Here is a 13,695-nt window from a genome sequence, read left to right on the forward strand (position 1 = left end):
GAGCCGCATTCAGACACAGGAGACCAGGTTCAGTGATGCAGATCCAATTTATTGCAGAAGGGCACAAGCTTATATGGGGTAGAGGTCCAATCAAGAAGTTACAACTCAAATCCTTGGCAGGGCTTTGTCCTATCATGACATCGCGAGTCAGACACCTTATTAACATAATAGGTTTCAGGTTACTTGGGTTCCGGTTTTCTGTACGGGGCCTGGATTCCTGGGAACCACGTGACCCAGGCTGTTGCAATATATATGCGTTGCAACTTAGACTCTCTAGGGTGGTGATCAGGGAGTGGCAAGCTCTAGGCATCAGTCCCATGATCTGCCAATGGAAGCAAATGTCACAAGGCGTTTCTTGTGGCTCCAGTGGTTGGGCCGTTGCCTCAGGCCTGCTGTGTGGCTGTCATTAGGACTTTCACCCTAGGCTCAAGCCTGTCTCCCACATCCTGTAACTAGTCAACCTAGGAGGGCAAGGAGAAAAAACTGTCCTTTATGTCCCTCTGACCAAATTAGTATAGGCCTCAAAGTATGTCTGTTAAACATCCAAGAAGGTTAGTTCCACCACATCTGGTACTTTAAATACTGTGTGCTGTGTAGATAAATCTTGGGCAAAGACCAATTGTTCTCAGATAAACCTTACCTAGACATATATTTCTTGATCTGCTATGTGTAATTTGTCAGTAGGTTGTAGGAATAATATGGTTCCCTCTGGTTTTCGTGACTAGCTAGGCATTGTTTTCTTCCTTACTAATACCCTTGCTCCTACAGTCCTACCTCTCTTGAGCTCCTTCTTTCTCCTTATCCCCTAGGTATCTCAATTACCCTTCCTTCCCCTCTCCCTTAAACTAACCCAATTTTTATCCCTATCTCCCTTATTAAGGCCTGTTTCCCACTGTTCTTCCCTTTCAGGTTCTTTTCCTTTACCAGCTCATTTTTATGGTTTGCTCTCATGGTTTCATAAAATGATCATTGAATGGTATAATTAGTGAATGAGTGTACATTTTATGTGCCACAGTGAATGACTTATGAATGACGACACTCATGTGCCTAACTCTGGAGTTCTCATACAGAGTAATTGAGATTCTGCTTTTTGCAAAGTAATGGAAAGAAATGAAAGCAAGGGTTTTGAAAATAAATGCATTATATGAACAACATTGGACAAAAATCTATGCCAAAAAAGATACCAGTCTATACACAAATATTTTAAACTATGCCTTAAGGGGCATGATGTTTGGCTCAAGGCACTTGCATATAAAGAATTGTAAAGAATGGAAAACCATACCTTTGCTTCCCTTGCAGTGGGATTTGTCATCCTTGGTGGTATTAGCACTTTAGACTGGACACAAATATTTGTGGCATAGATTGTGAGATTTTATTAGCAGCATCCTTGGCCTCTGCTAATTACATCCCAATGGTGCTGCCTCCAGCCAGAATAAGTTCAAACTTTCAAGTGTGTAATTCAAATTGGACAAAAGGAGATGAAATTGTTACTAATTGAATCATGTGTGCACCTTTAATATTCTAATGCTCAAGGGCTGAGGATGTTTCTCAGTGATGCAATACTTTCCTAGCATGAACAGGACCATTCCATGCCTAGCACTGCAACAAATCAACATACAAACAAACTAAAAACCATCATGCCCATGGCAGGGATCATGCCCATGGCAGGGATCTGAGTGCATTGATTTGCACGATTATCTCAGGCATCAGTATTTTTACAAATTTCTAAACCTAAAACTGTTCACCAGGATGTTCAGCAGAACGTGAAAAATCTCAGCAGAATTCACTTATAGAATAATTAAGAGAAAGAGTTGCCTAGCTGCATAGCATTGTCTGACATACTTAAAAAATATTTTAGGGACTGGAGAGATGGCTCAGTGCTGACTGCTCTTGCAGAGGACCTGGGTTTGATCCCTAGCAGCCATATAGTCGTTAACAACGATCCATAACTCCAGTTCCAGGGGATCTAGGATCTGATGCCCTCTCCTGACCTCCTCCAGCACTGCACAGCATGGGTGTACTTATACACATGCATGCAATACACTCATACACATAAAATAAAAATAATAAATACAAAAATGTTTTAATGATTAATTGAGAATTTCATACTATGCATTTGATGATATTCAGACCCCTGTCTCTATCTCCATGCCATTCCTACTACACCCAACTTCATGTCCTGTATTATTATGTTTCATTTTTAAAGCTATATCTGGTCTAATTTTTGTTCCCAAGTGATCCTGGGTGTGTGACCATCACTTGAAATCTGATCAACCTACCAGTCATCAGAGCCTTTAAGAGAACTGACTCTCCCTTTTTCACTAGCTATCAACTGCCAATAAATAGTCAGCTAGCAATGGGGTTTTTTAATCCATCTCCCCCATCCATGCTGGATTTTTTTCTGGTTTGGGTTTTCCTAGGTCTTATGCATGATGTTACAAGCACTGTGGGCTTATTTCAAAGGCCTGTTGAATCTAAATTGTGCTCTCCAAACGCCCTTGGGTGTGAATACATTCCCTGGAGCCTGGTCAACCTACCCAGAGTGAAACCCTTAAAGAAAACTGACTCTCCCTCTCCAAGTAGTCATCAGTTCCCAATAGTTCATCAGTTAGGACTCTGGCTTCATGCCCACTCCCTCATCCATGCTGGGTTTTTGTCTGGTTTGGGCTTACACAGGTCTTGTGCATGCTGTTGTAAGAGCTATGGGTTGATGTGTACAAATGCCCCCTTTGTGCCCAGCAACAATCTGTAACTCCAGTTCCAAGGGAATTCTATGCCCTCTTCTGACCTTTGAGGGCATTGAATGAAATTGGTGCACTTACATATCGAGGCCATATATTCATATACACAAAATAAAAATAATAAATATTTTAAAAGACTCTGTTTCAACAATTGCCTACTCCCAAAAGAAGCTTCTCTAACCAAGGCTAAGAGCAGCATTAATCTATGAGTATAAACATACGTATTTAAAAGGCAGTGTGACAACATGACCATTTAACAAAATAACAATGACAGGTTCTACTTTAAAGGTGTATGACTCCCTAATGATAGCTTTTGATGAAGTTTATAGTACCAGACATGAATTCCTTCCTCTGGAATTGGCCACAAACCCAATAGAAAGTGGTTGATTACCCACAAAACCATCATGCGACTATTTTAACAATGGATTTATCTTATCTGAAAGGTCAGTATTGTAGTACAGAGGGTCCATAGCTGACTAAGACTGTTGATGACTAAATAGCACCTTCTGGCACTCTGAATGCTAAATCGCAGGGAGGAAATTTCTGAACCAGTGCCAGATTGGTTTCATTGTCTTGTAACCAAGGTAAATGATTCTTCAGAAATAGCATTTTATCATCTATTTCTGGTGGGCAATCAAGAGCAATGGCAATAACATGTATTATTTTGTGGGCCTTTGGTGGCTCAGTTACCAACAACTCAGATGGAGGTATTCTGTACCTAAGACTGGGATCTGGGGTTTATTTTTTAAAGTGTTCAACATTCTTAGCCATCAGGACTATGAAGATAAAACTACTTTAAGGTTCTATCTCACCCCAGTCAGAATGGCTGCTTTAAAGAAAATAAATGGTGAGTGCTATTAAAGAATTTTAAAAATTCAAATCCGTAATAAATGATTTAAACTGGAAAAAGGGAAAAACAAATGACAATAAATGCTTGCAAAACTATAGGGTAAAGAGGACCATTAGTCCACTTTAGTGTAATCCACTTTGGAAATCAGTTTGAAGGTTTCTCAAAAGCTAATAATAGAACTACCATAGAACTCAACTATATCATTCCTGGGTATATACCCAAAGAACACTCTACCCTACAATACAGATACCTACACATCCAAGTTCACTGTTGAATATTACTCAGCTGTAAAGAAAAAAAAAACATAAAATTTTCAGATAAATGGATGGAACTGGAAAAAATGATACTGAGTAAGGTAACCCAGGCCCCAAAGACAAACACCGTATGTTTTTCTCATATGTTGATCCTAACTTTGAAACTCTTATATTTCTATGTTTAAGTTACAGTGAGTAACTAACTATACAGGTCAAAAAACAAGAACGGACCCACCAGAGGTCTTAAGGGGCTGGCGGGATAGTAAAACACATGTGATATGAAAGTAGAGGGGGTGGAATACTAGGAGTGGAACGGTTTAAAGGGGGATGGGAGTGTGAAAGTAGGAGAAAGATATGGGAGGGGGCTTATCAACCAAGACTAAGAATGTATGAACACGCTATATATAAACCTACTGTTCTATAGGCCAAGTAAAAAATATGATTGGCACAAAGTTTGAATGGAGGAATGGAGGGGCTTTGCGTGGGTGGATAATGCTACTTCCAGATGTCCTTATTTTTTAATGATCAAAATGCATTGGTCTTCTAAACTAAAGGTTCTGCTTCAATTCTCTACATTAGAGAAATTCTCTGTGGATATAGTGTTTTTAACCGCAACTCCAGTTCCAAGGGAATCATCTTACCTCCACAGGCATTGCATTACATGGGTACATTTACATACGTGCAAAATAAATAAAATTCTTAAAAACTTATTCATTTCTTTTTGATATTTTATTATTTTTATTTGATACGTTTGAGTGTGCTGTCTGCATGTATGTAGGAGCATCTGTGTCATACAATACTCACAGAGGTCAGAAGAGGCATCAGATCTCCTGGAACTGGAGTCACAGATGGTTGCTACCCACCATGTGGATTCTGGGATTCAAACCCGGGTCCGGCAAGTGCTCTTAACTGCTGAGCCATCTTTCCAGTCCAAAACTTATGAATTTCTTATTTCTAAAATTTTCCAGTTAATATTTTTGGACTGTAGTTGACTGTGGTTACTTGAAAGCATGAAAAGTGAAACTGATAAGGAAAGACAACTGTACTGGTAATTCATTATTGCTTAAAGCTGCTTTATTATGTATGATCATGATATTGATGTTGGGATGGAAACACAATGAAAGTGTTAAGTGGTTCTTTCAAAAGTACTCATTTAGGCTAGAGTAAGCAGAATGAGGATTTCCCCCCTTGGGGCAGGGAAATATTGATGTTTCCATTCCCTAAATTGGGGGGTGTGTGTGTGTGTGTGTGTGTGTGTGTGTGTGTGTATGTGTGTGTGTGTGCTCATATTGCAACGCAAGAATGTGTGTATAGTCTAGCTCCTCCTCCCTCCAGCTCCAACAGCTCTCATCTTTTTTTTAAAATTATTTATTTAATAACTACCTACTTATTACATCAGCACTGAGAACAAGGAAATGAGTATCAGAAACACAATTTGTGGGTATCCAGCAGGACATTAGATGCTTTTCAGATCAAATCATATTTATTTACGCTCTGAAAACTAGACAACATTCCAATCGGTCATACAAGAAGCTGACTGGAAAAAAAAAGGACTAAGCTCATGGTGCTTCCAAAGAAAAGGCTCATCATCTACCCACTTATCTAAGGAGAAAAGTACCATGCTCTACTGTAAAATAGATTTTTTTCCCTTTATGGATTAGCTTTGATGTTTAAAAACAAGACATCCAAGGCTGAGCTGAAGAGATATCCAGGACATCTTTTTGAAACATAGAGTTTTATCCATACATGACTGCAAGACATTCCGTGGATATCCCGAGAACCAAAACATGGGAGTGGCTGAGGGCTGCTCTGGCACAACTATAATCAGTTCCCATTATTTCCTTCCCATAGAATATTAACGTTTGCGTTCATAACAGCTGCACATGTGAAAAATGATCATCACTGAAATTCAACACTGAAAGAAGGAAAACAGGAAACTCTAAATGACCTCTTGGGTTAGTTCATCTAAAAATAAAGAGGAGCAGCTTTTCACACTCAACTTGCTCTCCCAATAAAAAAGTGATTCACAAATATTTGATATGCCACTATATTAATTGTTTCAATCAGACTGCATCATGCCCTGCATGATATTTAATGATATGCCTGCAATCATATGACACACTTGGGCCCCTGTTGCCACTTACACGATGCCCTTCTAATCTTGGTTTCCATATAGAAGCTAATTCAGCATTGACATTAGTTTGGAAAACATTTTCATGCAAAGAGTTCCAAGTACCTAATTTCCCTTAGTTTAACTTCTTGGCAAACAAAAGTATTTTTAAAACTTTCAAAACTTCGGGGCTGGAGTGATCACTCAGCAGTTAAGAACACTGCTTGTTCTTGCAAAGGACCTGAGTTCGAATCCCAGAACCCACACAACAGCTAACAACTGTCCATCACTCCAGTCCCAGGGGATCCGACAGCCTCTTCTGTCCTCTGAGGGCACTGCACAGAAAATTTCTTTCTTGTCTCAAAGGTAGCAGATTTTGAGGAAAGGTTTAAAAAAAATAACTATTTTATTATAGTCCTGTGCTTCCTAATCAAAGCACATGGGGGCTAAGTTCTCCTGTGGCATAACTCTGCCCCTTGGGACATTGTAAAATTATGCCATACACTTAGCAACATAAACACAAGATGAGTTCAACTATGGCACCTTTCTTTGTACCAAAATCCTATTGTATCATGCTTTATCACTATAGGTGAGCTGTGAAGTAAATTCTATAAAAGAATGGGGCTAGAGAGATGGCTTAGTAGTTAAGAGCACTGACTGTTCTTGCATAGGACCCGGATTTGGTTCCCAGCACTCACATGGTGGCTAACAACCACCTATAGCTTCAGTTCCAGGGGTTCTGATGCCCTCTTCTGACCTCCATGGGCATTGCACAACAGAAGTGTACTTACATACATGCAGGCAATACATTCATACACATAAAATAAAAATAATAATCAAAATATTTTTAAACTATGTAAGACTCTTTGCTACAATGTATTTTTGCTTCATATTAAGTAGCAATAGAAAAAACAAGAATCAATTACATGTAAAGATGATCCAAGAAAATATATTCAATAGTACTGTTAAGAGCCATTATTAGGTGCTAAGGCTCAGTAAGTAAAATGCTTGCCACTCAAGTGTGAGGACCTGAGTTCAGAACCCTAAGTGTACATAAAAAGCTAGATTTGATGGTGAGTGCCTATAACTCCAGAGATGGCGAGATGGGAAGTGCAGATAGGTGTGTTCCTGGAAGCTCACTGGCCACCTAGCCTGACCAACCTGGCAAAGTTTCAGGCCATTGAAGTATCCTGCCTCAAACCAAAGGTGGAAAGTACCTGAGGAGAGACACCAAGGTTGTTCTCTGACCTCCATATGTGCATATGCACACACACTCCCACACAAATGCCCCCATTATCACACACAACATACACACACACACACACACACACACACACACGCATGCACACAAACCATTCCTAGAGAATACAGTGACCAGGGTGTTCACAGTTCCAGAGAAAGGTAGGAAGAGGACTGTATGGTTTATAGCATGACTTTGATCTGCATGCTACAACACTGAAATATCATCAAAATACATTAATGAAGAAATGACCTCATGTTGGTTTTACCATGCTGCATGGTACAATGCAAATTTGGTGTAAAGGTGACATTTGTACGAAGGAGGAAGGACAATTACAAATCAGTTCAGAAATGTGGGAGCAGAGTATTGGTATGATGGACTGAGAATTATGATAGAGATGGAGAGGAGTGAATAGAAGCAAAAGACCACATAGCATATCGGCAAATATCAGAAGAGGGGAAGAGGCCAAGGAAACATGAGAACAGAGAGTTAGATGGGTCATTGACATCAACCTGAGATTTATAGCAGATTGGGGCTATAGAAGTCACCCAGGTTTATAGCAGATTGGTGCTTTTTGATGAGTCCAAGCCAATGACAGTGGAAGATAACAAAGAACAAGGGACAAGAAGAAACTTGTGGTAAGTTTTTTGCCACAGGTGTGAGGGTAGAGGTCTGGAAGGAGCAGCTGGGAGCAAAGAGGAAAGCCCACCACATTGTCACCCTGTGTTTCATGAGGGGGCAGAGGCAGTCACTGCTGCTGTCCTGTCAAACACATGGTTCAGATCAGAACTTGTGAATAGCTGTCCCTGGCCCCAGCACAGCAAGTCTTAGGTAATTTCCTTGTCATTAAAATATCCTATTACCAAGTTTACTAGCTTCTGCCATTGCAAAGTGCCCGAGTTTCTTTGTCCTCCTCACAGAAAATGTTTGAACTCAGAGATAGGCATATGTGTCCAATGCTTATTTACACATGAACAAAGATTTTCCTCAATAGAATTTTGATAAGTATTTTCATTTGATAATAGCCACATTTTTAAGAAGAAATATTATGCAGGACTCCTTTCTAAAATTTTATAATACAGGACACTGTCCCATAGTTTGGAGCTAAAACAGGCCTACATTGTCAAGCTTGTGCAAGTCCTCAGGGAAAGCAGCAAGAAACTAGAGAAGCCCCATCAAAACTCTAGCATTGAAACAGCAAGCACCATGCCGAAAAGAAAGACTGCCAGAGAGGAATAACAATCTGTTCTCAGTGGCTACACCTCTTGAGTGAGAAGAAAAGAGAAAAAATAGGAGAAAGTGGCTTCATATATTTCCTGTTTAATATGTATTAAATTAGTACAATTTACACATACAGTGACAGACTTTCAGATATTAAAAGATGATCGATTCAGGAAGCTGGGGAGATGGTGCAGTGATTAAAAATGTGTACCTCTCTTGTAGAGAACCTCAGTTTGATTCCCATCACCCACATTGCTGTCTGTAATTCCAGCCCAGGGAATCCAGCGCCCTCTTCTGGCCTCCATGTGCACCTACACTCATGTGCACATTCACACAGACACATACACATAATTAAAAATAAATAAATCTTTTTTAAAAGGCAGGATCCAAAGGAAACTGTCTTTTCTTCCTTTTCCAGAGATATTAGAAATATCTAAATGAATCTGGTTGGGTTTCATTATATACAAAAATGGCTGTGAGAGAACTGAAGAATCCCTATCTTAGCAAGTCCCTACTTACATTCACAGACACGTCATGTAATCCCTTTCAAAATCTTATTCATTGTTTCTATCTCCATCTACATGCCTATGTTTCATATAGTTGTCAGCTTTATCTTCAAACTTTTTTTACAGACTATCTCATTATTTCCACAAACAGGATAGTGCTGATTTGTATAAGATCCTTTGAGTGTACAGCCTATGGTCTGGTACTGCCCTCTTTACTTCTTAATGTTGCTACTGGTGGAACATAGAAAGAGCCTTAAGTCAAAAGAGAAATGCCTAACTTTTTATTATCACATGTCCTGTAGTTCATTGATAGAGCAAGTACCTCTGCTAATCCCTTAATGAACTTAGGACATTTTACTTCAAAACAAATTGCATCTTTTAATAACACCAAAGGTACAGGCCTTTAAAGTACCTTTTCTCCACTTAATGGAGACTTGTCCATTAGCCTAGTTTAAAATGTTGGCATGAATCAAGCGGGAAAACCTATTAAAGCTTCTTTCCACCTGGTTTAATGTTAGCTCTTTTGTTCATAGAACAAATAACCTTAGAGTTATTTTCCCTTGATCATAATGGTTTCATTCACAGGGCTTATAAAAACAAAGGAGAGGCTAGACTCCAATTTGCTGCTTCTAGGAGATGTAATTTTGAGTCAAACAAGAATAATGCATTTGATTGAATTATTAATGGTTGTAGCATGCATCTATAAAATACTGCTAATAAGATGTCTATCTCTGAGGATCCAATATATATGAATACACATGTATTTACTACAGTGATGTATATAGCAACTCTTTGTACATTGCCAAATGAAGTCGAAGAGCTCTGCATTGTTCCCCTTCCCCAAAATTGTCCCTAGAATTTAACAAACTCTATCTTGTGCCTCCCACAAGCTATACTGTGGTAGAGTCAACTTTTACATATGCTTGTAGGAAGCTTGAGTATAGATCATGAAGGGACAGCTTCAACCCAGCTGGCTGAAGGTATGAGGGAGGGACACAGAACAAAAGGAAGAAAAAAGAACAGTCTTCTTAAGCTGTTTCCAACTTGCTCCTCTACCCTTTGGATTATCATTTTGTGTGCTGGATCTGTTATTGGAAACCTCAAATTATATTAACTGAATTTCAGCCATTGTTTCATTACCTCTCTATTAATCACATGAGAGTCACTCTATTATAACTTTTACATGACTGTCTCTACCCTTCTGCACTTTATCCCATGATCACAACCCCCCATGAGAAAGGACTGGAACTTTTATAGCCCCTTGCACAAAGCCATCTGTTTGTTGATTGATTAATCAATTCTTCAGAAAACAAGCATTTGAATATGTCTGCTCTTAGGGATGTGGTAGGAATAAGTCTTTGCTGATATGGATAATCTCTAACTATGAATATCTCATTCTTTTTTGCTTTCAGAATTCATCCCACAGGCATTTGGAATGCCTTTATCCCAAGTCATTGCCAACGACCGGGCCTATAAACTCAAGCAGGACTCACAGAGGGAAGAACAGAAAGATGCATCTGATTTTGTGACTTCTCTCCTCCCATTTGGGAATAAAAGACAAAACAAAGAACTCTCAAGCAGTAATTCATCTCTCAGCTCAACCTCAGAAACACCAAATGAGTCCACATCCCCAAACACCCCAGAACCAGCTCCTAGGGCCAGGAGAAGGGTGAGTGACCAGGATCTCCTCTGATTCTGAGAAAAGCCAAAGATGAGCATGGTTGTACCTGGAGTCTTTGTTCATGTGAAACCTGGACACATTGTGGGAGTTTGTTATACTTAGGAATCATCAGTTAGCACTACTTTAAACATTTCCCTGATGTGTCACTCCTGATTGCCTTTGTGCCCAAATATTCTGCATTACTGCCATTGATGGTGGTCCTTTGTTATCTCCTACTGTCTTGGTAGACTTCCTGCTAAGATAGAAATGTCCAACATGAAGCCTATGGGTTGCATGTAGCCCAGGTCAGCTATTGAACATGATGAGGCCCAAAACTATAAGCTTACTTAAATCAAAATGATGGGGAAATTTGCAATTTATTTGTAACTCGGTTGTGTAGCTGTTGAATGTGGACTTTGTAGATGGCAGAATTCTGTCATAATGCCACATATAACATATGTATTTTTTTCTCACAACTTGTGGGCTGCAGGTTGGATACTTTTGTACTTGATGCTGAGGTTTGAGGACAAACTCAAACTGAGATGCCACTGAGAATATACCTGGACCAATGAATTGGCTATTACTGTTCATACGCAGTTTTTTTCCATAATTATCGAGTTTGTCTCCCCTTAAATAGAATCATACAATCCTTTGTGAAATCTCTTTCAAATCCATGCTGTAGCAATACTGCATCAATGATCAAGTGACCACTATGTTCTAGGCATTGTGTTATTTGACATGTCATACTGGAAACCTGGAAAGCTGAGTTTCTCGAGACAACTGTTTGGCAATTGCAAAGTTACTGCTAAGCATCTCTAAGATTTCCTAGGTCACTGAGAGGCCTTCTTTTCCTGTCCTCTAACCTGAAGGCCTTATATCTTTGCCATCACCAGCCATTAATGGCCCCCTTAATTAAAACTGTACCCACACCTCCATTTATAACTCGTGTTTCTTAGTCAGTTACCAACATTCAGGACTTCCCCAAGGTATAACAGAGCTCCTATTTTTTATGATATTGACTGTGATTCCAAGTGAAAAACAACAAAATTATGGGCTATTTAAGTAGTCTAGAGGAATTTGTGCTTCTAAGCCTGTCATTGTCTCAGAGTGTCTATAAACCCATATTGACAGCAGCATCAAAACTCTAAATGTGATCTTTCTAGGACTCCAGGACCAAGGCAATGGACTTCCCAAATGCTCTCTTCTCTGTCCAGGCCCTACCAGGACTCCAGCAGCTAATTTCTTACAGAAGTCTTCATGAAGGATACGTAGCTGTAACACCCACAGTACCATTGCTTCCATGCCAGCTGCCATCCATTTTCCAGTACCACATCTCTTTACAGAAAGCTTTCCCTGATGACAACAGCTCCCATGTATACCAATAGGAGACACACACACACACACACACACACACACACACACACACACACTAAGGAGATGCCATCTCTGCTGTGCACCTATCATAAGAGGCTGTCCTTACCCAGTGTTTCCCATGACATGGTGTGTAAATAGTCCAGTTCCTTCCTCCCATAGCAAGGTGACCTCTGAGGTGCATGATCTTCATTATCCCCTAGAGTCCTCCATGAAAATTGAGCTCCAGTTGTCCACAATGCTCACAGCTGTGAAAATGTTCCCCTACCTCATACCCCCATTGCCCTACAGCTGTTTCCTGGGACTGCCTCACCTAATAAAGCATATTACACTGCTTCTGAGTAAAACTAACCTAAGACTGTTTTATGCAAGCATTCTTTTGTTTTTGAGATAGTGTCTGTAGTCCCCTCATAGGGGCTCCAAACTTCCTATGAGGATGACCTTGAATCTCTAATCCTCCTGCCTCCACATCCAGAGTGCTGTGATTACATGCATGTGCCACCATGCCTGATTTGAATCTTCCTGTTTTAAACATGTACTTCCTACAGCCATAGTTGGGTATTTTTTATTCTTCTCTGACTTTACCTCACTCATTGAGTATGCATTTTTTTTCTTGTTTCAGAAAATGAAGTGGTTGAGTTAAAATATTTTAATTATGTGTTTCTCGTTGCTCTTGTCTTCCATTTGGAAAATTCTATCTATTGCTGAAACTATAACTAACAATACATTACTCCATGTTGTGGAGATTTCCTAACTTTTTCAAAAAGCATTTAGTTCTTGACATCAATAAATAAATACGTAAACAACACAATTCAGTCAAGCGGAGTTATTTTTCAGAGTGACGGTTCTTGGTAAACAAATGTATTGGGTGGCCTCTGGAAGCAGGTGCTTTACCCTCTGCTGCCTATACTCTTCAAGTCTGTGCCTCATTTTCAGGGTGCCATGTCAGTGGATTCCATCACCGATCTGGACGACAACCAGTCTCGACTCCTAGAGGCTTTACAACTCTCCTTGCCTGCTGAGGCTCAAAATAAAAAAGAAAAAGCCAGAGATAAAAAACTCAGTCTGAATCCTATTTACAGACAGGTCCCCAGGCTTGTGGACAGCTGCTGTCAGCATCTGGAAAAGCATGGTAAGTAACTTTCTCATCAGCCATTGAGTATCATCTCCTTATGCACCCAGCTTCAGGTCTGTGTTCCATTGAGCAAGCCTCGGACCAGAACTTCCTTTTGTGACTAAAGTTTACCAATATAAGAGAGGTTACTAGACTCTGCAGCTGGAGAGATGGCTCAGCGGTTAAGAATATGGTTGTTCTTGTAGAAGACCTGGGTTCGAATCCCAGCACCCACATGGCAGCTCACAACTGTCCATAACTCCAGTCCCAGGGGATCCAACAGCCGCTTCTGACCTCTGCAGGCATCACATGACATGGGTGCACTTACCTACATGCAGGCAATACATGCATATACATAAAATAAAAATAATAGCCGGGCGTGTGGCACATGCCTTTAATCCCAGCACTCGGGAGGCAGAGGCAGGTGGATCTCTGTGAGTTCAAGGCCAGCCTGGTCTATATAGTGAGTTTCAGGACAGCTGGGGCTACAGGGAGACCCTGTCTCAAAAAGACAAAAAAAAAAAAAAAAAATAGGTTACTAGACTCAGCAAGACTAGGAGGTGTGATGGTATTTGGAGTGCTTAGCTCCCAAGAGTCTTTTAGAAGTGGCCATGACCAAAAAATTCAG

General features: G+C 40.1%; 1 protein-coding gene across 4 annotated transcripts in view; it reads left to right on the forward strand.

Annotated features, from left to right (window-relative positions):
- Positions 1 to 13,695, forward strand: part of Arhgap6 (Rho GTPase activating protein 6) — a 563,361-nt gene that overhangs the window by 501,790 nt on the left and 47,876 nt on the right. For all 4 annotated transcript variants that reach the window (XM_008852904.3, XM_008852905.2, XM_029555998.1 and 1 more), the window contains exons 4-5: positions 10,335 to 10,591; positions 12,890 to 13,085. In XM_008852904.3, coding sequence (XP_008851126.1) covers positions 10,335 to 10,591; positions 12,890 to 13,085 — 453 coding nt within the window. The remainder of the gene's footprint in view (positions 1 to 10,334; positions 10,592 to 12,889; positions 13,086 to 13,695) is intronic.

Source organism: Nannospalax galili, unplaced genomic scaffold (assembly GCF_000622305.1).
Source record: "Nannospalax galili isolate Female #2095 unplaced genomic scaffold, S.galili_v1.0 scaffold606, whole genome shotgun sequence".
In the NCBI taxonomy this organism is placed as follows: Eukaryota; Metazoa; Chordata; class Mammalia; order Rodentia; family Spalacidae; genus Nannospalax; species Nannospalax galili.